The 27,508-nt window shown below is 38.3% G+C and overlaps 1 protein-coding gene across 6 annotated transcripts in view; it reads right to left on the reverse strand.

Annotated features, from left to right (window-relative positions):
- The window catches only part of PRKACB (protein kinase cAMP-activated catalytic subunit beta), a 70,818-nt gene that overhangs the window by 19,984 nt on the left and 23,326 nt on the right, over positions 1–27,508 (reverse strand). For 2 of the 6 annotated variants that reach the window (XM_039320964.1, XM_039320962.1), the window contains exons 2-3: positions 4,615–4,676; positions 1,797–1,925 (exon numbers count right to left, since the gene is read on the reverse strand). In XM_039320964.1, coding sequence (XP_039176898.1) covers positions 1,797–1,925; positions 4,615–4,676 — 191 coding nt within the window. Of the gene's footprint in view, positions 1–1,423; positions 1,742–1,796; positions 1,926–4,614; positions 4,677–8,604; positions 8,614–15,277; positions 15,541–27,508 lie in introns of those variants that run through there. The other 4 variants (XM_039320966.1, XM_039320963.1, XM_039320967.1 and 1 more) reach the window with 4 other exon arrangements.

Consider the following 27,508-nt stretch of genomic DNA (forward strand, 5'->3'; position numbering starts at 1 on the left):
GACATAACCACACCATTTGTCTGCGCCGTTCTGACCTCAAGTGGCTGATTGAAAATTTTAATTTTCAAGAAATATTAATGAAAAATTAAGCTTAAAAATGCAGTTGCTTTTGTAATTTGATAATACAGTAAAAGCAAATGCTGGAATTGAAGACATAAATATTGCACATTTTGAAACATTTAGTTTCAATATATTAACATAATGAAATTGGCTTGTAAAAGTGTTGCTGCTGCATGCCAGCTCTTCTAACATGTAGCTGCCAACTATATTAAACTCTATTAAAGTCCAATCTAAAAATGCAATTTTCTTAGAGCTCAGATTTAAGGGAATAGGAAAACTGCAGAATATTCATAAAACAAAAAGGATATTGTGAATATAGATGATAGCATTGGTTTGGCCACACAATCTGACAATAGTTAATCAACAACTAGTTCACTTTTTTCAAATGCTTACATCAAGGAGTATTCATTTGTTAAAATACAAAACAAGCACACACACACACACACACACGGCAGACTATACAAATATTATTCAGTCTAAGCACAGATGCTTTAAAATGATATGACATTACACCAAAGTTTATTGTTAAATATTGCAATTTTTTTCTGAATATTCATTATTTCTGATATGTTATGTAAAAAATGATTCCTCCTGCTAGGGTCTTAAGACAAATCAAATGCCTTGGTCAAACTATGCTGGGTAGAGGAGGATCATCTTCTTTTCCTTTTTAAAATCCTTTTCCTTCTTTTCCCTTTTTAAAACGATTCCCTTCTACCCTTTCTGCCCAAAATACAAATTCTATTGCAACCAACGTACTAGCTTCAGCATTGTTTAGGAACTGTACTGTCCACATCAATGCCCTGTTCTGGTACCCCTGCCAAGCATATCTACTCTGATACTGGGGTAAAAGTGAGGTTAGGTTTGGATTTCCCTAATTCTCTTTCCGGGATCTGTAACAGTCTATTAAAATTTGCAACATGGTTAGTACTGAACCTAAATATCAACATCCTCTCTTATATTCCTTTTACCAACAAAAAACTCCATCCTTAACTATTACAAAATGGGGGGGGAACTGTCTCAGGGGCTACTAACTGTCTCTGTTACTATTTTAGAGGGGAAAATGTTGCAGAATAACACTATTTCTTCTATTAAGTCAGGGGTGTCAAACTACCGGCCCGCGGGCTGGACGTGTCATCCGGAAGCCACGCCCACCCCATTGCTGGCAATGGCAAAACCGTCCCGATACGTTGCATGACGTCATGTGACGGCGCGAGTTTGACATGTCTGCATTAAGTAATAACGTAATACTATTACTCAATTTTGCACATACTCATAATTGTTACGGCCTTTTCACTGCACATACTCATAACTGTAAGGTGTGTGCTGTAATAAGAACAACCTCAAGATTCATTTAAAAAAATACCATATTTTTCCATTCGCACTGTGTACTTATTGCTTGTTCAGATTTATCTCTACTCTTCTCAGAAGTCATTTTTCAAACAGTAATCTGAATCACAGCTGAACAAGGCACTTGACCAATGCTCTCTGTAAAACACAATCAATGGAGAACACTCAGCATGTGCATTATTTATCTCTAGGCAGTCGGCACGCCATTCTTCCTGCACAAAGCAACCTAGCAGGATTTGCACTGAGCTGAACTAGTGCAGAAAATAGTCTTCAAGAGGCATGTGAACAACAATGAAATACGTATCCCACCTGAACCCCAGCTTTGCAGACAAACATCACATATATATTGGTGAATACAGAATTAAGTAAACTGCTATAAAAATACCAACTTTCTGTTTATCCAGTATCTTCATTGCATAATACTGTTCTGTCGATTTGTGTTTCACCAACATGACTCTGCCAAATGATCCAGTTCCAAGCGTTTTAAGCCTCTCGAAGTCATCTAACCCAGCAGTATTCTATATTAGCAAGAACAGATAAAACATCCTAAGTGTAACCGGTTACTACAACAGTAATTAATTCAATTAAATATACATATAATTTATTAAGCAGGGTAGCACCTATGCTTACTGCAAAGAAAAGGAAATTTTGGAAACAGAACACCTGTTATGCCTGTAGAAGATCGTAGGATCGAGTTCTAAAATCTTTGGGTAGCGCAGAAAGCCTTATACATGAAATTGTAAACAACCGATTCTCAGTGCCAATATTACTCAGAAACAGAGAAAATGTCCCAAGTATAACAGGTGAATGAATAGATAAATGAACTACAAAGCAGCTTTTGTGCTTCCAAATGGGAACAGTAATCAGTAATAGCTAATATTTCTATCTCGTGTATCCAAAAGGTATTGATCAAATGATGATACATTTTGTAAAGTGCTGGAGCGCTGTTAAATTTACTACTCATTGAGAAAGCATTGAGGACAAGTTGCATAGAATAATATATTTATGTATATTGAACACATGGACCAGCTCAGTTTCTACCTACCTGTTTAAATAATATAGATCTTAAGTGTGAAAAGGAAGATGGAAACGCTTGCTGAGGTCATGAGCACTGAGGTTGTGAAGCACCCCCACACCCCTGGATATTCAGCCTAAGGAAGCACTGCTGACCTAGGCCTCCTGGACTGTATTAGTTGGTGTGGTGGTTGATGGATGCCAGCTTGAGGGCTTGCTTCATTTACCAGGGGTGGGAGAAGTGATTACATGCCGTCAAGTTGTTTTCAACTCCTAGCAACTGCATAGATAGCATCTTCCTATATCGCTGCTACTCAATATACTGTGTTTCCCTGAAAATAAGACCAGGTCTTCTTCTTATTATTATTTGACTCCAAAAGAGGCACCAACTCTTATTTTCGAGTGGTGGTGGTGTTTTTTCCACTTACCTCCATCACTGACAGCTGCGCCCAGCTGGCTCACTTCTTCTGTAGCTGAAGGAGCAGCTTCATTCTGCAGCTCAGAATGGAGCTTGGGCCTGCATTTCACCATCAGAGGCCTTTCCAGAAGGCCTCTGCAGCCGATAACCAAGCGATGGATTCAATCCATAGCTCGGTTCTTGGCTGCAGAGGCCTTGCAGAACAGAGTTATGGATTGAATCCATAGCTTAGTTCTTGGCTGCAATGGCCTTCCGGAAAGGCCTCTGACTGCGAAATGCAAGCCTGGGGATGCCGGAGAAGAAGTGGGCCAGCGAGGAGAGGCCTGGCTGCAAGATAAGTGGGTGCAGGTTGCATGAGGCAGCTCTACACCCCCACCCCAGCTTGATTTTTTTGCCTTGCCTCCAAACTTATTTTTTGGGTAGGGCTTATATTAGGCCTACCCCAAAAAATCAAGCTAGGGGAAATACGGTAGGCATCTGCTTACTTTAGCTGGCAGTTGGGGTGACCTTCACATCTTGGGTTTCCCTAGTGGGAATATATACTCATTCCTCACTCATTCTTCCCAGGAACATTTCCCACCATGATGAGGCAACACTGCAAGACTTGAGTAGAATGGACCCTGGCGTGCTCTTTTTTCCCTGAAAAGGCTTATCTTTCCTGAAGCTGCAGAGTGTTTTGGCAGGTATGACTGAGGATGGCTGAGTTTCCTGTGGGCCAGGATGAGCTGCCGAGTTTAATTTGTGTGTGGGGAGGGGGGGGAAGACCAATTATGTGTCGCTGGTGTGTGAGTGGATGCAAAGGGTGGGAGTTGAGGAGGTAGACAGGACTACCTCACAGTGATGGGCAGAAGGATATGTGATGGGAGAGTTGAGGATACTGGGTCTGCTGTTTGAAAATGGTCCCACTGTCCAGTCCTCAGTTTCTATGCTCAATGCATGGCTACTGGATTCTTAGTGGCACTGGATTTCAGTTGTTGCTTTTGAATGACAGACTGACATATAACAAAGTTGCTCTCACACATGACATTATCTTGGAGGAGAGTGCCAAGTTTATATGTCTTACTAAGACCTGGTTGGTCTCAGTGGAAAGGGGTTCATCTCTTGGAAATGGGACCATCTGGCTTTAATTACCAGCTTCTGTGAGGTGGGTGGGAATGGTGGACTGTCTCTTGTGGTAACAATAACATTTATTTTTATCCTCATTTGTGTCCCTTAATCCTGGAGGGAATACAGATATATGCTTTATTTCAGAGGCGGATGTTGCTCCCACTGCTATGCCATCATCAAACTGATAACTTCAGTAGGACTTCAATGAACAGTTTAAGAACCCAAATATTTACCCATATGCTTATTCGCTTCTCTACTGGATTGTATTTTATAGAAAGAGTTGAAATATATCGACTTGCCTCAACAAAACACTAAATTCAAGAAGTTTAATTTTGAACAAATACATTGGAACACTATGTACTACAGAGATAGAATAAAAATCTTGCCATACAATATATGTGTGCAAAAATTAATCAGCAAACATGTTTATTTGTCCAAAGGTTTTACAGCAAACATGGATTTTAAACAAAACTGAGAATCATCTTCAGGATGTGTATATAAAATAGACATATGAAATGGCGACAACTGTTATCATTCAGCACAATAGCCATTGTTCTTCTTGGAGTTTATTAGTATAATACAGTAGATTAATTATATAAGAGATTCTATCTATTCCTAAATACCATTGGTTAGAATAAATAATAAGTGACATTAAATTATTTCTTTACCTGAGCAGGACTTTCCCATTTTCTTAAAAAATCTTCTTTGGCTTTGGCTAGAAATTCTTTCACTGAAATCAGAAAACAAAAACGAAACCGTTGGGTTCAACTCACAAAAATGTAGAACACTTCAAAATTATTTAAAGCTGTTTCAAGAAATGCTGAAAAAAAAAAATATCCACAAATAAAAAGCAAAATTTCTATAGGAGTTCTAACAGCTCTCTAAAACTTATGAATGACAATATAAATTTTAGCACATTTTGCTTAAACTAATTTAAATCTAACAGGCCACACCACTGTAACATACAAGCAGAACTGAATGGGGTTCAGAACCCTCACAGTGGAGGCAATCTTTTTTTTAAAAAATCTGTTGATACTTCAAAAGTAAGCAGTTCTTGCTACGGTGCATTACTGTCACTTAATGGCTGTTTGCAAGCTGAGGAATCAAGTGCATAGCATTGCAGTATTGCAAGCAAAGGCAAACTAGGTGGTTACAAAATTGCACATTAGACATGCCCACAGTCAGAGACTACCTTGCATTACTAATTTTGCATTTCAAGAAAGATCACGGCTGTATAAAATGTGCACAGATAATATGGTAATTCAATATGACTTGTCTTTTGAAAAAAGCCTTTAAATATCATTATTAACCAAACCGATAGATTTTGCACTTCTACATAAAGGGTACTTGATATCTCCAGGCAAAACACTTGACCGATTCTACTAATCTGGGACAATCAAATGAGTGAATGGAGGGGTGGGATAGGGACAATTCTATTTAAACTTTTATAGGAAGTTGGCAAGCTGCGGTGAAATGTTAGTGCGGAATTTTTTTTTTTAATGAAATGGAATGTTACTGAATCCATGTCCCAAAGATGCTTTTTCACAAGGCAACTGGACTTTCTTCCTTTGAAGACATTTCACTTCTCATCCTAGCACGTTCTTCAGCTCTGACTGGATGGTGAGGAATGGAAGGATTTATATTCCTTGCAGACAGCTGTTCATCTGTATTCTTTTAGCCCAGTGTTTCTCAACCTTGACAATTTTAAGGCATGTGGACTTCAACTCCCAGAATTCCACAGCCAGCAATGCTGGCTGTGGAATTCTGGGAGTTGAAGTCCACATGCCTTAAAATTGTCAAGGTTGAGAAACACTGTAATTTAGCCAGTGATTGATGCCACCTGTAGGCTTAACTGTGTCGTCAGGATCATCTGAGTAGTGCAAAAAGTAGTGCACACCCATTTGTACTACTCAGATGACCCTGACGACCCAGATAAGCCTCTAGGTGGCATCAATGACGGTCTTTCTCCCGACCTTTTGCAGTACATTTTTCATGGAATCTTAAAAAAGTGTCTACAAACTCCAGCTGGTTACAGCTGGTTTACTACAGCAGTTCTGAGTTAATTGCCAATTAACTGACGCATAATTTAAGATGCTGATATGGACTTTAGAGTCCTAAATCATTTAGTGATTGTCAGAATACTTAGATCAGTTGGAAAAGCCTTTTGAAACTCTCTTCACGCCCCCCCCTCCAAGATTGCCTACTTGTTATCTGGGAGACAGAACCTCCTGTGTAGATTCCCCTCTCCCCGATTATGGAATCTGCTCTTCAGGGACATGGATTTGGCTTTAATTCTCCTAGTTGTTTAGAAAAATATAAAAATATCACCTCTTGCATCAAATGTTTAACTTGAATTATTTGAATTTTAATGAACTGGTTGTGATTTTCTTTTAACGGTATTTATTCCTGTATTTGTATTTTAACTGCCATAAGCCACTTCAAATAATGTATAAATGGAAAACTCATGTAATAACATAATGCATTAATGAACATTGCTAAACGTTCCTGTACCTTAGGCGAGTGTAACCTTTTCGGGAAAGGTCAAAGCTTTGTAAAAATTTGCTGGCCTAAATGGCCATCCAGATTATCTGAGATACACCTTTAGCAGGGGTTCTTAAGATGTAGTTTGCAATCCCACAAGGGCTATAAACAATTTAGAGTGGAGGGGTTCACAAATTTTATTTACAGCTAAACAGCTTGGTCAGGTAAAGTGGGAATGCTGTGAAAATTCACTTCTGTTCCATTTCAAAGGATGTAATATCTTTCATTAGAGTGAATGTAAATATTGTAATAGTGAGCAAATAAGACATTTCTTTCCATTGTCTCCAATCAGAAGGATAACAATTCCATATCCTTAATGAAAATCTGGACACTTGAGAATGATACTCAACTGTTTTTCCTGTACTGGGTTCTGCTATGATGTGAATAATCAAACAGAAATGGGGTAAAACGAGTCACTGGTAGAATCATACCTGTAATTAATCAAAAGCTTATTACAGAAATGATTTTCACCTATAGCAGCCCAGTGTTTTTTAACCTTAGCAACTTAAATTGATATGGACTTCAACTCCCAGAATTCCTCAGACAGAGGTTGCAGAGATTGTCTTAAAGTTGTTTAAAGTTGAGAAACATCAATCTGGTAACATCAATGTAGTTGAGGTTTTTTTTTAAACTAAACAGGAACAATGTTCCTTTTGAACATTACACACATTTATATTGCATCATAACCTGCTTAGTAAATTGAATGTTTTTTTTAGAAAGAGCAGCAAAAGGCAATATACTCCACTGTTACTGCTTTCTAAGCGACTTGTGCAATTTTTAGATTCCTGTCTTAAATACTTTACTGCAGTAAAGAGATCTATTATCTGAGATGAAAATTTTGAAGTATGGTAAGTAAGTTAAATCCTTTGAAAAAAAGCACGGGATATGTTCAAAGAATCTTTGTTTGAATCATTAAAAGAAACTGCACCTTTTTCAGGCGTGAAAAGTTGTTTCTAAGCTGCTCCCAATTGTCTCATATATATTATATGTACACTGATAGCCATTCTGTTCCACTTTCTATTTGGGAAGCAGCCTTGAAGGAGCTGTGCAAATATTGAAAACTTTGCAGCTGCTTTAACAATTTCTGGGGAAACATGCTGGAAATTACCTTTTTTGGTTATTTTGTACAGGGCTGTTAAATATCCCATAGATTAAATTGTTGAAATTTTAAGATCAAAAAAGGGCAATTAAAGACTTCAATGGCTGATACTTGCCAGTGTACTAAGAACATTTTGAATCTGGATTCTTGATACTGGTTTATATATAGTGGTGGCCTATAAACTATCTTTTAGAATTTTATTTAATATTAGCAGTAGCTAATACTGTAACTATATAAACTGTCAATGTGTTTCTGAACTAAATTTAGAGTTAGTGGTTTTACAATCTGCAGCATGCATATTTTAGGAAATATTTTGTCCTCCCCACATATTAAAATCATTTAATGAGTACTTCAAACGAGCTTGTTTCATATTCCTTCATTTAAGAAAATGATGTTTAAAGTTAAAGACTTTCTCCATTTTTGATAGTTTGTGCTATGCTGAATAGTCTTTTAAGAGATATGACACGAGTCAAACTGCAAATAATTTCACAGGTATTTAATTTTAAGTTTGCAACAACAAAGAAATAAACCCAATAAGAACAAATGATTTTAATATGGATGATTTTAAGGCGTGCCTTTGAAAGTTTCAAATTATGCCTGCTTTATTTCTTCTGCCTATTATTATTTTTAGATTTCACTTTGCATTTCTATATGTTTATATTTGAAAAGAGTAGAAAGATAAATATTAATTCTTTTACATTAGGAATTTAGGAGCAACCTAATCTAACATCAAATCATTAAAACGCTTCAACCAAAATCAGAAGAGAAATAAGTCATTTTATTAGTTGGTATTATCTACTCATTTAAAAAGGGGGGTATTATGTAAAATCCATGGTCCTTTTAAGTGTAAAGATAATTCCACTATAAATTTTCTATCTGATGCACATTTCATGTTTTTCCCCCAAATTTACTATAAACTTTGTGAAATTTACTAAAAATTAGGATAACTGTAATTTCCCCATTTAATAATTTTGTAATGTAGTCAATGACTCTGGGTTCTAATGAAAAATGACCATACCAAAGATTTCTAAAGTTTTCGCCAAGGATTTGCAGGAGTATTCACCCACACAGGTGTGAAGAAAAGAAAGAAGAAAGAGAAAAGGGATTTACACATCTTCCACATATGATATATAAAAAATAGATTAATTCTTATCATGTTCTTGTCTCCACTCCTTTCTTTCCTAGGAATGGATATCAAAATACACCAGCCCTCCCATATGTTGCCAGAGTGGACTAGGCAGCAACAAATGAATTTTTGTAAAAAAGACTAACAATTTTTACATCAAGTGCAGGCAGCCACTGTACAATATTATACACTAAAAACTGCTACAGAAATTACCCTCTAATAGCTTTATAAGGAATCTGAACAATCAGATTCAGGCACACTAGTATCAAAATCGATTTGTATGAAAAGCTCAGAAGAAAACAACATTCACAGAATGGTTGTGCAGACTGGACAGACTTAACATTCCCTTTTGCTCACAGCATAAATAAGAATAAATGCTAGGTGAAATTTCAAGGCTGCCAAGCAACATCAGGACGTGGGAGAGAACTTCACATTCTGTGCAGAATTCACAGAAATTACACACATATCTGATCAGACAAGTCATATTTTGAAATGAAAAAATAGTCTGCCTTTCAGCAGTGCAAGTGGGTGGGTGGAATTAAACAACATTCAAGTAGTATACTTCATAATTATCCCTCCCACACCCTTATACTGCAGTCTGTGTTAAAATATTACCCCACGTGCCACCACAAGATATATACTAGGTAGTGAAAAAGAGTTCAACATATGATCTTTATATACATGAATACTAGACAAATAGGCAATTGCTAAAAATACAGTCATCTATTTCTGTGTGATTAAATGATGCAATACTCTTAGCTGACAGCCTGGGTTCAAGACCTAAGTGCTGTGTAATGGGGTGAACTCCTGTTACTGGCCCCAGCTCCTGCTAACTTAGCGTTTTGAAAGCATGCAAATTTGAGTCGATAGGTACCACTTCGGTGGGAAAGTAACACCATTCTGTGTGCCTTGGAATACTATCATGCAGGCCACACAGCCACGGAGGCATCTTCAGACAATGTGGGCTCTCTTGGCTAAGAAACTGAGATGAACACCATCCCCTAGAATCAGACACGACTGGACAGGGGAAACCTTTACCTTTACATATCCCTGCCACACTATCTTTACTATTCTGAATCACCGTTTCTCCAAACTTAGTTTCTGAAGTGGAAGCATCCTTAGAAATTCTTCGGTTTGTTGATTATTCTAAAAGCTACCTAGATATCTTTCAATTTTGGGGAAATTATTTTCAGCTTCCCCCCCCCCACAAAGTGTTTTTTCTGTTAGATTCTCAGATATTCTTTCATATACAGGTCATCCTCAACTTACAACACTTCGTTTAGTGACTGGATACTATAACCATGAAAAAAGTGACTTATGACCGTTTTACAACTGATGTAGAATCTCCACAGTCATGTGATCAAAATTAAGATGCTTGGCAACTGAATCATATTTATGATGGTTGCAATGTCCAGGGGACATGCGATTACTTTTTCTGAACTTCCGACAAGCAAAGTCAATGGGAAGCCAAATTCACTTAACAACCACGTTGCTAACTTAATAACTGCAGTGATTTACTTAACATCTATGGCAAGAAAGATCATAAAATGGGGTAAAATTCACTTAACAACTGTCTCCCTTAGTAACAGAAATTTTGGCCTCAGTTGTGGTCATAAGTTGAGGACTACCTTTACTAAGTGTATGAAATATATATTGGCACATCAACTCTTTTTAATATTCTATATTTGACACCAATAATTCATATTTCTCCACTGTCTGTTCCTGGATATGTATATGGTGACTGGATTATACTTCAGTTCACCAAATGCACTAATTTCTCAGAAGTTCAATTTATTTATTTCATTTCCATGTTCAAAATTTTGTATTTCCTTAGTTCATGCTTTTCACATTCAATGTTATGACTGAATGTGACTTGTGCAACAATAATTCATCTTTCAATTCTGTCTCCATCAATGTTTGGAGTTTGGCCTGTCTACATCATTACTCAGAAGTTTACTTGTGAACTACCACTTCCTAATGGGGAGAGGAATATTGTCCACATAAAGATCTCATAGTCTGGCATCCAAACTTATCTAATGCTAAAGCTATATCCACATGGTTTTCTAGACAACAATACAAAAGGTACTGGTATCTCCTGAGTTTGATCATTCTACTCTCTAGTCTCATTCCTGCCAAGTCCTACTGGCTCTAATCTCTGTTCAAGAATATTCTTTGCTCTATCGTGTTTTGATCTTCCCAATAACCATGATCCCAAGAGCTACCAGTCTTGTCAACCTCACTTTCAGCATCACCAGCTTTATCAGCTTCTCCTATTGCATCCAGTTAAAATTACAAAATTATATATCATCATTAATCTCTAGTGGTTTTTGTGATAGACCAATTATTCCACTTTTCCAAAGCATAATTTGACTCCTTATAAGGAATCACTAAATTGATGAACAAGTTTGGAACTAAAATTACAGCAATTCTGTCTTTAAAAAAGCTATTTTAAAACAATGGGGAGCACCCTGTTATATGCAGTTCTCTCCTAGTGACCAAAATTGGGACCGGCAACTCCATTAATAAGTGCCATAGTTGAAAAGTGGGGAGGGGGGAATCACATGACTGCAATGGGCCAGCAACATCACTTCCCTGATGGACATTAAGTAAATCACTGTGGTCATTAAGTGAAACGCTATGACTGCAACTAATGGAGAACTGTTCTCTATTAACTCTTGCTTGTCAGAAGCCGATTGTGAAGCAAGTGGTGACCACTTACTTGACTGTGCGATATTATAATATTAAAACTTAATTCATAGCTCCAATTTGATCCTTCAAGATAAAAAAAAGACAGAACTGCAAATCATCTTAGAGATGGCTGTGGTAATGTTCAGTTATGTTTTTTACATTATCAGTGTGTGTTGCAGGATGCACCGAGAGTGATAATTGCACAACTGGTTTCTATAACATAGGAATAAAAGAAAACAGCTACCCCAAGATTTACAGATGCGTTATTATTATAGCCACTTAAAGATGGACTGCTGCGGGCATTTTTTATCATTCTTGAAGTTTGGTAATAATTAGTTGCCATTAAAATAAATTTGTATAGGAAGATTTGTCTACTTATTCTGCAGGAATCTGTCATGTTCTCCTTAGAGCCCAGTGAGGAGGAGGAGGAGGAGGAGGAGGAGGAGGAGGAGGAGGAGGAGGAGGAGGAGGAGGAGGAGGAGGAGGAGCAGTTAGAATCGGGAACATCCGATGGAGATGGCACATCTCCCTTGACATGTGTGGAGAGAACAGGGATTCTCTAAAGCAGAGTCCCCCAACTTTCTAGGTTGGCAGCCCAGAGCGGGGAAGAGGGGGAAAAGAATGGATGATTTTGTGGGGGGGGGGAGGTGCATGTGTGACTTTGCGAGTGGGGCTGCCAGCACCTGTAATGAGGCTTACGGATGTGTGGCTGCGAGTACAACACGGCTCGCAAGAGTGGGGCTGTGTACACACACCAGCCAGCCACTCATGTGGCCTAGTGGCAATTAGGCCAGGGCCCAATAGTGAGCCGTGGCCCACATGTTGGGTACCCCTGGCCTAAAAGATTAATTTTGATATATAAATATTAAAATTAAATAAATAACTTGTATTGTACAAATCAGTCATATTAACTTTCAATTTCGGGATTGTTATATTTCAACTTTTAAATGTCATGCTTCTGACTGCAGTTTGAATTCATATTCTAGCAATGGGACATCCTCCAGCTCTGCTTCAAAGTACACCATAAATCAAAATATGTAGAGCCTTTCGATTGTGTCCTGTGCTCTAGATCAGAGGTCCCCAACCTCTTGGACACTAGGAACCGGTTCCGCGGAGAAAGCTTTTTTTACGGACCGGAGAGTGCTGAATTGGCGGAATCGCAAAGAGGCTACAGATCGTCGGAACGGGAGCTCCCTAACAAACGAAGCCTGCAGCCTCCTTTTCAAAGCCCAAAGGGCTGCAGGGGAGGGAGGATAGAGTCCCTATCCCCCCCAACGCAATCCTCTTAATTTGGAAGTGAAGCCGAATTAATCTAATTGTTAATCAATTTGAATTTAAAGTATCCAATTTTAATTTGAATAGCCTAAAAGAAAAAAGGAAAGAATCAAACTTAGCTAGGAGCCTTCTGAAAAGCGTCTTGCTGAGCACGAGACTAAGACAAAAACTGGGAAGTCACACCCAGAAGGAGGCGTGGCAGAGTTTTTTTGTCTTAGTCTGAGCAGGTGGGATTAAATCAGTGGAGTCTACATCCATCCTGATGGAGAAAGCTTTTTTTACGGACCGGAGAGTGCATGGTTTTGTGTGTTGCCTGCATGCCATGGATGGGACTTTGCTTGTTTGTGTGGACCGGTTACTGGCATGCCACGGACCGGTACTGGTCCATGGACCGGGGGTTGGGCACCCCTGCTCTAGATATACAGGATAAAAAAATAGTTTGGCCAGGTGAAATAGATAGGGTTAAAATTCAAACTAAATTTATTTTACAGTGAAATGTAACTACAATTATATTAAATTTTTAAAAAAGCAATTTAGCAAGTTGATTCTCCAGTATTAAATAATTTCCTTTTATCACATTAAACATTATAATACAGTGGTAATTTTTAGAGGGGCTTCGGGGATTGCATCCAAGGATTTCAGGGATCAGCATGTAACTCTGAGTTTTCAGGCTGTGGAATCCTGCCAAAGATTAATATGCTATGTTTTAATCCTCCAAACCCAGGCAGGGTTTATAAACTGTCTTTTTCTTCTCCAATGTATTCAAATTACTTTGGAAGCATATTGCTTCATTACTAATGCTCCAGGGGACAGTGAAGATCTGGGAAAAAACCCCAACTGAATGCAGACTACAGTGGAAACAACTGTAAACAACTAGATTGAGACTGTTGAAGATAAGCTTAGACTTTCTTTTTCCAAAATGAGATTCATTCTTCATTAGATCTTGATCTTCAAATAAAAACTCAGAACATTATCTCTGGCTTGATTGTAACATTCTTGATCTTCATGAATTGGCACAACATCTCAGCCATAATGGGTGCATGGATGTGTGTTTGAAGGGGTATAACCACAAAATAATAAAAACAGATATAGTATGATCACTCCTCGATTTTGCCTAGGATACCAAATATAAGTTAAAACATACATATGTTATATTCATTCTCTCTCTCTCTCTCTCTCTCTCTCTCTCTCTCTCTCTCTCTCTCTCTCTCTCTCTGTGTATGTGTGTGTATATGTATATATATACATATGTATGTATGTATGTGTATATGTATATATATAACATTAATCTTTAAGTACTTTGACTGGAAACTAAATAGGGACACGTGTTCATACAACTGACAAATATTTCAGCTGATCTTATGGCTAAAGCTAATTCTGCAAGCATCCAGTGTGAGCTCTTATGAATACCTTCAAATACTAAAAGCATAATGTTCTAAATACAGTATAACATTCCATTATATACATAGCAACTGATCCAGAGGAAGAATTGTCATGTGGGTTCCTGATTCTAAATGTTATGTACTATGTGTTCAAGACAATGCCACAGTGGAGGAGAATATAGAAAAAGTATCACAATCCTTTAGTATAATCTCTATTTAGGAGAGGGAAAAATCAAGGGAAGATAGCCTACACTCTGTATGGGCCACGTTTTTGCAATCTGTGTGGCAGATGCATAGTCAGTTACCATGACTAAATTACATAGTTGTACAAGTTTCATAAGACTATACTTAGTCAATACATTTTTAAATTCAACCCTGCAAATAAATATTTTTCTGTTCTATTCTATATTGATCCCCCAAGGTAGCTAAAAATAAATAGCTTTTCTATTCAAGCTGTATTTGAGACTGCTGAGGTACTTACATTTTTACATAAAACCTTTTGGAAGAAGTTATTTTTCTGAAAGTATTGAGAAAGAGATCTTTGCTAAAATAAAGTCAAACATAAATTTCTATCTAGGTTCTAAAAATAAATATTTTATACATCATAATTTGATTCTTCATTTTCCTATTCCATTAAATTTATGACAAGCTATACTTTGCTTCAGCTATTATAGTACATACTTGATATCAAAATCAAGTTTTCTTGACAGAAATGATAACAAAAATCAGTTTTGCAAGCTAGCCAGTACATCTGACCATTACTTCACATATTAGTTTCAATTGCCAACTAAGAAAACTAAAAGTCATTAGCCAATCATGAAATAAATTACTTAAATACTATGTAGAAATGTATATGACATTAAAAATGCCAATAAACTGAAATAAAAGGTTATTTGCACTAACTCTAATTTAAAATTACTGAACTTTAATTACATACTGTATATTAAAAGCAACCTACAGAAAATAAGCTAATTGCATTATCTTTCACACCCTATGTAATGCTCTTATAGTAAGAAATGCTTCTTTTCAATGGCTTGTACAATATTAAATAATTTGGTACCAAATTACTGAAAGCAGCAACTCTCTATTATCCAAATTACAGAAAAGAAAAATGCTCATAAGAAAAGTGTAATGGAATGACAATAATTTTATAGATTTTTTTTTAAGAAATGCAGTTCAATTCATAATCTAAACAGAAATGCAAAAATGAATTGACTTACCATTCATATTGAAAGATTAGTTTTCAGAAACATATTGCTATAAAATTTATCCGTTAAATGAGTTTTTAGTCTCTACAGTAGATGCAATGGAACCCATATACACAGCCACTAGAACTGGAAGACAAACAAATCCAGGGAGCTTGCTTTCATGCAGACAGTTTAAAATACGAACACTATCCAATAAAAAATAACAGCAAAGTAGATTGATATTCAAACAGGAATGTTCATTAACTATTTTCTTTTGAACTGATGTTACCTATACAACATAAAAATAATGTAAAATGGCTGAGAGAAAAAAAAAGGAAATGACAGGATGTTTTAAGATGCTCTCAATTATAGCAAGCACTGCTAGTTTCCATAGCAACCTTAGAGGAGAATTATCGGTCTGCTTGTACCCAACCAGTAGCTTTCTCTAAAGCTTTAATTTATTCACACAGAATATATCTTGTTTTATGCATTAAAAAAAAGCTTCGATATATCTCTGGAGGCAAACAACTAAGAATTTTCTAGTTGAAGCTCTATGCTACTATATCAAATATCCCAAACCATAACTTGTTCTATTATAATGTATTGCTCTCTATATCATATAATCATAATCATCTTCACCACATTTCTTAAGTTTCTAGTATAGTAGTATTCACAGGTCACCTGTGACCCAGATACCACAAAGGATGTTTAAAGAGTTTCTTCTCTTCCCTAAGGATTTGGATTTTTATATCCAGGATTACATGCACATGTTGGTATAAGGCAGGGCTTTTCAACCAATAGTATGGGTACCACCTGTGGTACATTGACACCTGCCAGGTAGTACGCCACCATCCTAGAAAAGTAGCAGGGGAGGGGAATGAGCTGAACCGGTGCAGCACCGCACAAGCCTGAGTGAAAGATGGCTGGAACTGCAGGGCTGTCAGGGCCCAGCGGAAGCGCCAGGATCAGCGCCAGGCTCCAGCTGGAGCTTGGCGCTGATCCTAGCACTTCTGCTGAGCCCAGGAGAAGCGCCGATCAGCTGGAATGTTGCAGCCTCTCCAGGGTCTTGTGATTTACATTCAGATGCTTGGCAACTGATTCATATTTATAATGGTCACAGTGTCCCAGGGTCATTTGAAGTGACCAAAACCTGCTGCAGCCACCCAGCAGACGGGGAATAAAAACAAAACACCCCCTACCCCTCCCCCGCTGCCAATCCTCAACAGAAATGCTCACAACAATGAAAACCTCAGACAGGAGGAAGAGTGCGGCCAGGCAGGTGTCTTGCTTGGCTGTGGCTTGGGGGGCACTTTTTTCAGTGCCACTGTAACCTCCAAGTCACTAAGCGAACTGTTGTAAGTCGAGGACTACCTGTACTTCATCACTTTTTTCCTTTTTTTTTTTTTTGGTCATCAAGTTTTTGACACCTTGCTAGGTGACTGGTGGTACTCGGATATTGCCATATCTGACTGGTGGTACAGTGGGTGAAAAGGTTGAAAAGCCCTGGTATAAAGGGTATGTTAAAAGGACATTTGCTAAAAATTTGTAATACCCATTTTCATGTATTTTTTCTAATTTCTATAAAAAAATGCCTTTTGGTGGGCACATATGAATTTAGTAGTTTTGACTGTCTATTGTTAAATGTGCGTTTGTATGATTTCAGGAGTGTAATTTATTACAATGATCATGGATCTTTGGAAACTGATACTTTGAGACAAATGTGTAGCTTAGCATATTGGGAAATCATTTATTTTCTATGACTTGATATTTATACGTAAGTATTTTGTGATAGTACACAGGACAGTCACTCAAATACCGAAATATATCCACAGTCTTGACACGGCTGGGTTCCATGTTAAATCTTTTTTCATGGGTAACTACTTACAATAATACCCATGGTATTGACACTACCCACTTTAGAACATTCACACAGCTAATTCAAATAAACCCAATGTGATTTATAACATGATTTATATTAGACCATTGCCTTGGATAATCAGATAAAATTTGATGATATACCAAAGTAACAGCTACAGCAGTTTATAAGAAATCCATAATTTGGCCAGACTTTGAGATTCCAAAGTATTAAGGATTCTGACTTACATCACTGTGTTATTATGTTAATCTTGATTAGAATTTAACTATAAAAACTAAGGTTTATAGATATACCGGTAGTATAGTACACAGTGGGCTGAGTCATTCATCATATTAAACAATAATGTGCTTTGTTCCATATTTGTTTAGCATGAAGTATGAAATCAGTCAGTAAGCTTAGCTGTAAATAAGAAAACTATGTATGCAAGTATGTCTATGATCCTGAAAATTTAAACTAATCATCAATGTAACAACTCTTTTAATATGGTTTTGCTAAACCAAGCAAATTGTACTACTTTTCTAAAGCTAGATAAATTTAAGTAATGTATCATTCCACCATGTCAAAATGGAAAACAGAGCAAAAACAAATGTGTTTGTTAATTGTTTTTCTAAATCAAAAACTCTAGCTCTGAAAATCTCCATAAACAACTACAGTACTTGGATGTTTAGAAGGAGAATTAGTGGGGTAATACCGCTTCCTAAGAGAGAAATGTTAGAACTCTCATAGAATAAATACAAGATTCTGTGAATAAATCAGCTTAGGGTGGAGAGATTTGAACTTCTGCTTTTATTACTAACCAAAACATGTTAACTCACAAACAGTTTCCTCTTTGAGAGAGTTTATGTATGTGCACCAACACATGAGGCGTAAGAAGTTTTGCAAAGAGAATAATGCCAAAGCAATGTCTTAAAAGATTCTGCAATCACAATGTTCACCATGTCAGCTTAATATAGATCCCATAATAGTAGTAGTAAAGTTGGAAGGGACCTTGGAGGTCATCTAGTCCAACCCCCTGCTCGGGCAGGAAACCCTACACCATTTCGGACAAATGGCTGTCCAGTCTCTTCTTAAAAACTTCCAGTGTTGGAGCATTTACTGCTTCTGGAGGCAGCTGTTCCACTGATTAATTGTTCTCACTGTCAGGAAGTTTCTCCTTAGTTCTAGGTTGCTTCTCTCCTTGATTAGTTTCCACCCGTTGCTTCTTGTCCTGCCTTCAGGTACTTTGGAGAATAGCTTAATTCCCTCTTCTTTATGGCAGCCCCTGAGATATTGGAACACTGCTATCATGTCCCCCCTTGTCCTTCTCTTCGTTAAACTAGACATACCCAATTCTAGCAACCGTTCCTTTCTCTTTTCTTATCAAAAATGTTTTTGAAGTTTAATTCAAACTTTTTTTTTACTGAGCTTCAATGCTTTTGATATTATGTGTTCCAGTACTCCATGAAACAGATGGATGATAATGTGGTAGTAAAATGAGAAAGGTATTTCAGATCAAAATAAGAGCTTATGTATTTTCTTGTCATTGTTTCTAATGGTGTGGGATGGGTGAGGTGAGGGACTAGTGTAAATTCCAGGCTGGGAAGAAAGAAATTATATAAACTTTTTTTTTTGCTCTGCTGTACGTGAGCATGGCATATTTTGAAACATCTGATATCAAAGCCCTCTGAGGAAAAACCAGGAGATGCCTATTCTTGTACTTAGATTTTTATGTTACCCACGTGATAATATAATATGTCAGCCCTAAGGCTTAAGCAGACTTTCTAGGAAGTAATGTATAATTCAGTTGCACATTCCCAAGAATAGCCTGTTAATGCTGTGTGCCTTTCAACTCATGATTTCAGACAAAAATTAAAATATGAACTATATACAAACTTTAGAAATGGCTTCTGGATGTATTTGTATCCAGCTGAAAACTATTCTAAACTGCAATTTTATTTACTTCTATAAATACAGTTAAATTCTTAAATTACAGTTTTAAAATAGATTCAAACATAATTGTCCTGAAACCAACCATTCAAATCCTCTTAAAAGATTGTAGTACAGATAGTCCTTGCTTACTATCCCATTTAGCAAATGCTTGAAGTTCTGACGTGTAAAAATAGCTAGTTTTGAGACCAATCCTCACATTTACAATTGTCAAAGTATCTTGTGGTCATGTGTTGACTATTTGTGTGCTTCCTGACCACCTTGTGATAAGCAGTTAATGGAGTACATGGAAGTAAAATTCTAAGTCACAATCACATGTAACAATTGCAGTGACATGCTTAACAACCAAATGGAAAGTCATGTTGTAAGCCCATTACGGCCAACCTCATTTTCCACTTCGCAACTGCAAAGCTACAGGTCTCTATAGTGGTTGCTAAGCAATGACTATCTGTATGCATATAAACACTGAATTACTGCTCTGTATTATCATACAAATTATGTATTTTAATCTCAAAAGGGGGTTGGGAAACTTCAACCTACAATTTGAATGCTACCTACTAGTATATTTACTACTTATAAGCTCACCTTATAGGGGAGATGACCAGTATAAAAATGTAATAAATAAATAAATAAATAAAAATACTAGACCACAGCATCCTGTTTGCTGGGCTCCAAATAAGACTCCTTCCTCAGCTTTTTCCAAATTGTGGAGAAGACAATGAATGACTGCTTCACAAGTACTAAGGCAGAAGAATATAGGGAGAAACTACAAATAGTTAGAAGTAGTCAAAGCTCCATGTCTAGCTAGCTATCAATCCCGAAGCTTTGCTCTCTGTATCCAACTTGCTATGTAGGGGAGGAAATAAATTTATGTTTTCCCCCAACTGAAGAGGTTTTGAGAATAATATTGCAATAAGTCACATAGTTTTTCAATTCAACAATGCAAAATCATGGTTATTAGTAATGTCACCTTCTTCAAGAGGTGAATCAGCATGAGAGTTATCAGCTTAAAGGTCTTTGACATTAAAGTAAAGGGAGAGACCAGAAGCAATACAGCTTACAACTGTAAGATAGAGATGTGTGCTTAGCTAAAAAAAGAGAAGTCCTACCAATAAAGGGACAAACAGGAATTAGTTGCAAGAATGAAGATGGAGCCTCGCCTTACTGTTTCAGATGCACCAACATATGATGGATCTGATTTGTATGAGATTGGATTGCTATTTCTGGATGAAGTCCTAAAAGCATTTCTCTTTACCTATGTACAAGCTATGCAGCTTGTGGAAGGCTTCTGAGGAATAAATATAACCTTCTTTATCTCATCCCCAGAGTCTTCCTGAATCAAATCCTCCTCAAAATTGTAAGGTAGACAGAATCAAGGTCAGAAGATTTATCTTGGCAGATGGAGAGAAAGTTAGATCAACACCATAAGTAAAACAGAACAATAGGGAGAACAATAGCTGCTAAAATATTCTAAAGAATGCAAAGCACCTCCGACTATTAATACTTTGCCCTTTCTCTCTATAAGTGCAAAACAATATTGATGACAGATACTATAATTAAGAATGCAATCCCTTTCTTGTTACTCTATATAGGTTCTAACTGTGATGTTGATGGTACAAAAACCTATTTATTATGACCAGTTGAGCTTCTTTACAAATTATTTGTAGTTGTTTATTTTGTTTCTGTTTTGACTATGTTTCTGTGCAATACTATATTTTGTACATATTTCACCTAATCATGTTAATTTAAGAGGTTGTATCTTTACCCAGAAAGATAGGCTGAAGGTCCAAAAGGATTCTTTAAAATAATTAGCCAATTAAATCCAATTAGTTTAATTTAACCTAACTCTCAGGTACTGGAAAATAATCCACCAATGGGAAAAAAACTATACCTGCCTAGGAGCCAAAGTTGAACGTCTGTCCTCTGGGCTAGATCAGTCAAGACTGGGATCTCGTGGTCAAGGACAGGCGTGGCAACTTTGGCTGACTGATCTGATTGGGCAGAAATACAGTCTCAACCCATTGGTGGATTATCCATCTCCAGTGCTGGAGAATAGGTGATACCTGGCTCAGTAGTAGTAACTGTGAGAGGGATCTAAGAGTCCTAGTGGACAATCACTTAAATATGAGTCAGCAGTGTGCTGCAGTCACCAAAAAATCCAACACAATCCTAGGCTATATTAAAAGAGGGACAGAATCAAGATTATGTGAAGTGTTAGTACTACTTTATAATGGCTTGGTAAGACCACACTTGGAATACTGCTCCCAGTTTTGGTCACCATGATATAAAATAGAAGTTGAGACTCTGGAAAGAGTGCAGAAAATAGCAACAAAGATGATTTAAGGGGCAGGAGGCTAAAACATATGAAGAACATTTCCAGGAATTGGGTATATCTAGTCTAGTAAAAAAGACTAGGGATGACATGTTAGCAGTGTTCCAACATTTGAGGGGCTGCCAAAAAGAAAAAAGGGGGGTGTCAATCTATTCTCCAAAGTACCTGAAGACATGACAAGAAGCAACTGTGGAAACTAATCAAGGAGAGAACAAACCTAGAACTAAGGAGAAATTTCCTGACAGTGAGAACAATTAATCAGTGGAACTGATTGCCACCAAAGTTGTGGGTGCTCCATCATCTGAAATGATATAGGGTCTCCTGCTTGAGTAGGGAGTTGGGCTAAAAGACCTCAAGATCCCTTCCAATTCTGTTATTCTATTAAGAGGTTTACAGAATTTCTAAATCAGGAAATGGGTGGTCTCCTTTGGTGCTGATAATGATGCAACAGAGACCCAAAGATTTATGTGGGTGGTGGTGGATTCAGTGTTCTGTCCAAGGGATGAAAGCTCACCAACCAAGTTTGTGACCATCCTAGGAAGCTAAGGGGAAGATGAGTGGGTTGCAACAGTCTTGATATCTCCTACTTTTAAAGCTTGTGAGATCGTTTGAGAATGGTCTGCAAATAAAAACAACTCTGATGAACTTGTTCAGTAAAAGCCTGGCAATGCTTACAGGTGTTTATTGCATGATTTTCATTAAGGCAAAAAGGACAAATAATTCTAGGGAATTTTGAAGAGTTGGGAGAAAAATGAAGAAATTAAGAGGGGGTAAAATAAAGGATTTCATTAAAATAGAAGAAAAACAGGCTCCAATATGCTGATTATGTAATAAAAGAAGCAAATTGATTCTGGATAGGATTCTACAAGAACTCATAATCCATGCAAATGAGGATTTTCCTCTACATGTGAAATACTGTACACATGTATTAGGATCTATTTGAATAATGTAGTTCTGTAGTTAAAACTGTAGTCTACAGTAAGCGAAATCAAGATACCAATAGTTATGAAGCAATTCTAGGTATCTAACACTCAGAAGCTGATGAAACAAACAGCTGTGAGCAATATAGTTTAATTTTAGTCATATAAAATTCTACGTTCATCCTGCTTTTAGAAAAAAAGAGATTATTAAATTCATGACAATTGGGATTTGTATATGCACTAATCTACTTAGCTATATGCTTTCAAACATAACAGTACCAGAGAATCCTACAATGTCACCCGATATACATTAGTTCTCATAAAAAGTTTTCATATATATATATATATATATATATTTGTTCTCATAAAAAGTTTTCATAGGCAAAAATTTTAACCAATACAGTTTTTGCTAACAAATAATTGCAAATTAAAGTTAATTGATGCAAAAGGTAAAGTCAAGATGAGTTTGAGCCCTGATGACTTGCTGTCCTTCCTATACAATCCCTATACAATTTTCTTGATAATAGGAACAGTTTTGCTATTGCCTTCCCTTGGTATATATTTTCAAATTCAGCTCTGATATAGTTCTGAAGATATTCCATCCAGGCAGTAACCAGGCTGGCAATATTTAGATCCTAAACTCAAACAACATTACATAGGTTCTTGTCTCTTCTGAAATTATTATAACAATACATAGTACTTTACAAATGCATTAAAATTCAAAATTTGAGTAAAGAAAAAGAAGCCGAGGAAAGGAATGACTTACTTCTGAGAAGATATGCATGTTGCATTGACAGTAGCAATCTCTCCAACCCCAGCTTTATCGATTTTGCCTCCAGAAAACAGACTAAGCAGAGTTTGACTCAGACCTATAAAGTAACAGATCTAAACTTTTATCACTACCACTGTAGAGACCATGCTGTTCAGTCTTTATGCCAGACATGTCAAACACAAGACCCGGGGCCCAGATGCGGCCCGCGAAGTGGTTTCATGTGGCCTGCAAAGCTATCTGGAAACAGTGAGGGAACGGCCCCCACTGCCTTGGCCCTGGCCCAGGCCGGCCAGGAGGGAGGGAGCCAATGTACAATTTTGTGGTGGCCATCTATGCTGAAATGCATTCAGTCTTAGCTCCACAAGGCCGTCTGGAAACAGTGAGAAACCAGCCCCTGCTGCGTTGGCCCCACCCCCTGGGTACATGCTGGGGAAGTTTCACCCTTTATGAGGAATGAAGAAATGTACCATCGCCTGGAAGTGGCCAGCAAATGGTCCTGGCCTACTTCACATATCTGGCTTGATGGGCTCCAGGGGAGGGGTTTCGGCAGGCAACAGGGCACTCTCCTCATAGCGCCGAGAGGCTGAGCCGGGTGGCATGAATCTGATGAGAAGTGCAATGCTGCCTAGCCCCCAGCCTGCCCAGTTTCAGCAGGCAGCAAGGTGCAAAGTGGTGAGCTTCGCGCCACCCAGCTCAACATCTCGGCACTGTGAGCAGAACGTCCCGCTGCCTGCCAAGACCGGGCAGGCTGGGCGGCATTGCGCAGGTAACGTTGACTCTGCTCATGGCATCCCCTCCCCCAGAGCCCACCAAGCCAGATATGTGAAGTAAGTGAGGACGATGTGCTGGCCATTTCCAGGCAATGGTGCATTTCTTCATTCCTCACGAAAGGTGACACCCCCCAGGTATTTCTTGCCTGTTTTTCTCCTTCCCTCATCTCAAATATTTTTCCACCACTGTGTACTTAGGAAGGAAGGAAGGAAAAGAGAGGGAGAGTCTGAGGGAAGTCCTGCCTTAGTCCTACCCTGCTGCCCTTTCACCATCCCCTTGCCCCCTCCTCCTGGCCTATCCTGGGGGTCTCCCATCCCATTGCTAAGCAAGCTTTGGAATCCAAAGCCGGGTCTTCTCCCATGGAGAGGGAATGGGCCTCCCTCTGACTTTGCCCTCATACCTATCATGGACAACCTGGCTAAGGAGAGCAAGCACAGCAACAGCAATCTTGAGGAGGAGGTAAGTGCAGCTGGACTTGGGCAAGTGGGGCTGGGCTTGGTGCCACAGGTGCTCGAGGGCCAGGCTGTGCATTTGACCTCTGCTGCCCAGGACTCCGGGCAGCCCACACCACCATCCAGTCCCCCTACATGGTCTGAGAGGAACACTGAGGCTCCTCCAGTGGACCATGCCTTGGCACTTGTCCTGGTCCCACCCACTTCTGCCTGAGACCCACAGATCTCTCCCACTCCTGCCCACGCCCCCACAGGCACCCTTGACATGAATGATGTAGAGCTGGCCATGCCCACCCAGTAGGCCACACCCACTCCATCCATGCCCACCCAGTAGGCCACACCCACTCCATCCACGCCCACCCAGTAGGCCGCACCAACCCTGGCCACACCCATCCGGCCCTCCGAGGGCAACCACAATGCTGATGCAGCCCTCAATGAAATTGAGTTTGACACCCCTGCTTTATGCCATCCATAAATATTTTACATCATCCTTTCCACCCATGCAGAAAGGCATTGATATTAGCAAGGTTTAACATCTAACCTTAAAGATGATGAGGGGAAGTTCAATATCTGCAAACAGGAATGCTCAGAGGTTGGAGATAGTTGCACATATTCTGTTCAGTTGTTTCCTTGCCATTTCTCCATAGCAACATGTGATTGCTCATCCTCGACACAAGACAATTTCAAAACATGTATTTTTATGACATGTTTGTCATTCATTCCACTCTAATTCTTCTTTGTAGATCATCAGCTCTTTTCATATACTTTTATTCTTTACTAAATTCTTTTAATTCTTCATTATTTTACTTTTCTCTTATTATTGGCATTTTTAATATATTGACTTTGGAAACAATTCAGAAACCACCTGTTAATAGTCTCTGTCAGCCTTCCCAAATAAACCAGATAGGAAACACAAGGAAACACATTAGTCCAATTAGATGGATTAACCCTACTTTATTGTAAGGCTACATTAACAAAATCTTGCACATCTGAAGGTAAAAACTTCCCACAGCCACTTTTAACTGCTTAAGCAATTAGGCCAAGTTTTTCCTAAGTTTGAGAGAACAGGGAAGAAAGAAGTGAATTATCTGGACTCCTTTCAGTTGGGATTCAGACCTGGCTACCTGACTGAAAAGCTATTGGTTACACTTATGGAAAACCTCTGGAGTTGATATTGTGATGGTACATCCATCCTTGCTGTGCTTGAACTCTCAGCAAGTGGGGGATTACAAATGGGTGGCAATGTGCTGTGTTAGTTTTTTCTTTCTTTCTTCAAGGCTGGTTTCAGTCAGTCCTGATAATGAAACAGAAGTCAATCCACAGCCCCTCCTTTAAGGGACAGGTGGCAGCTCTGGTTGAGAAGGCTTGCATGCAGCTTTGTGTTGTGCACTAATTGCACCTGTTCCTGGATCAAGAAGCTTTGTTCACAATCACTCATGCATTAATCACCTTTCAAATGCATTGTTGCAATGTGCTTTACACGAGGCTGCATGTGAAGAACATCCAGAAGCTGCAGCTGATTCAGCTAGTCATCCACAGTTCTCAATCAATGCATATTACATCTCTGCTTTTCATTGGCTGCCAGTATGCTTCTGAGTTAAGTTCAAGGTGCTGGTTACCTATAAAGTCCTTTATGAATGAGAACAAGGTTATTTGGAACTGCCCCTCCCAGATTGTGTTTATTTATTCCAGCAGATCTGGCAGCAGAGGTATGCTTGGATCCTGTCTATTAAGGTGAGCTATATAGTGGGATTCAGGAGGAGAGCCATTTCTATTCTTTGGAATATCATTCTGCTAGAGGTCAGATTAGACCCAATTGTGGTGACATTTCATAAAGCTCTAAAGACTGGTATAATAACTGGCCATGGGAGTTTGGATGTATGACAGAGCCTGTGGGATGGCTGTGATTTTTTTTAAATCTTGTTGCTGATTTATATTTATTGTGATCCTGTTTTGAGTGTGTGTTTTTATTGGTGTCTAGAGTCATAAAATTGAGTTAAATCGCCATATACATTTATTAATATAAAGTAAGTCCAAGAAAATCTTAAATTACAAACCGGCATCTAGGCCAGGGGTAGGCAACCTTGGCTCTTTTATGACTCGTGGACTTCAACTCCTCAGTGACTTCCAGATTACACTGGAACAGGACCTCTATAAAATTACTGGCAAGATCCAGGGTGAACATATACAATTCAATATTGTAAACACTGAACCAAATAGTATCCAATGACTTCAAGCAGATCTTAAAAGACTGAGGCCTCAATCACTCCACAGGAGTGTGGTCACCTCTCCCACACCCACTAAGTGGAATAATTCACTATGGAAAGAATGGAAGCACTGTAAGAAAGTGCCTCCAATATCCTATCACAGAAGCAAAGGGGAAAAAAATATGCAAGTTGTCTAATGCTTATCTGTTGCTGTAATGGGCAGAAGGAATAAACTTGAAGATGAACAGCCACAACCAAGGCAATAGCTAGATTAAAAAAAAAAAATCTGAGTCTAGGAAAGAACTGTAATCTGAGAAAGTGTCTCAGACAAAACCCTCTTTAATTCCCATGAAGATAAAGGAAGGAAAGGGAGGAAATGCATTCAGACTTGCAAGACTCTGTTACTATAGCCCAGTGTTTCCCAAACTTGACAATTTTAAGGCATGAGGACTTCAACTCCCAGAATTTCACAGCCAGCGTTGCTGGTTGTGGAATTCTGGGAGTTGAAGTCCACATGCCTTAAAATTGTCAAGTTTGGGAAACACTGCTATAGCCTTACAATAAAAATGGTATTAGTCTGCATGATTTTGGTTTCCTATTCTTGTCTTCCTTGGAGGGCTGAAAATTGCTTCCTAACAATTCATAAATTAGAAATCAACAGCAAACATTGTAGATAGACAAATAGACAGAAACATTCTAGATCAGGGAACTTCAAACTTGGCCCTTTTAGGACTTGTGGACTTCAACTCCCAGAATTCCTCAGCCAGGCATGCTGGCTGAGGAATTCTGGGAGTTGAAGTCCACAAGTCCTAAAAGGGCCAAGTTTGAAGACCCCTGTTCTAGGCAGAAAAATGAGAAGTACTGCTTCTAATAAAGCACTATTTTTTTATTTCCAGGTTAATTTCCACTACTTTAACTGCTTAAGTTGGCAGAAAGAGCCAGGCATGAACAGAAACAATGATGCTCATTATAACAGGTGGGGAAGAAGGCAGTGTCACCACCGATCCT

Source organism: Crotalus tigris, unplaced genomic scaffold (assembly GCF_016545835.1).
Source record: "Crotalus tigris isolate CLP2741 ecotype Arizona unplaced genomic scaffold, ASM1654583v1 scf7180000023718.2468807, whole genome shotgun sequence".
Classification (NCBI taxonomy): Eukaryota; Metazoa; Chordata; class Lepidosauria; order Squamata; family Viperidae; genus Crotalus; species Crotalus tigris.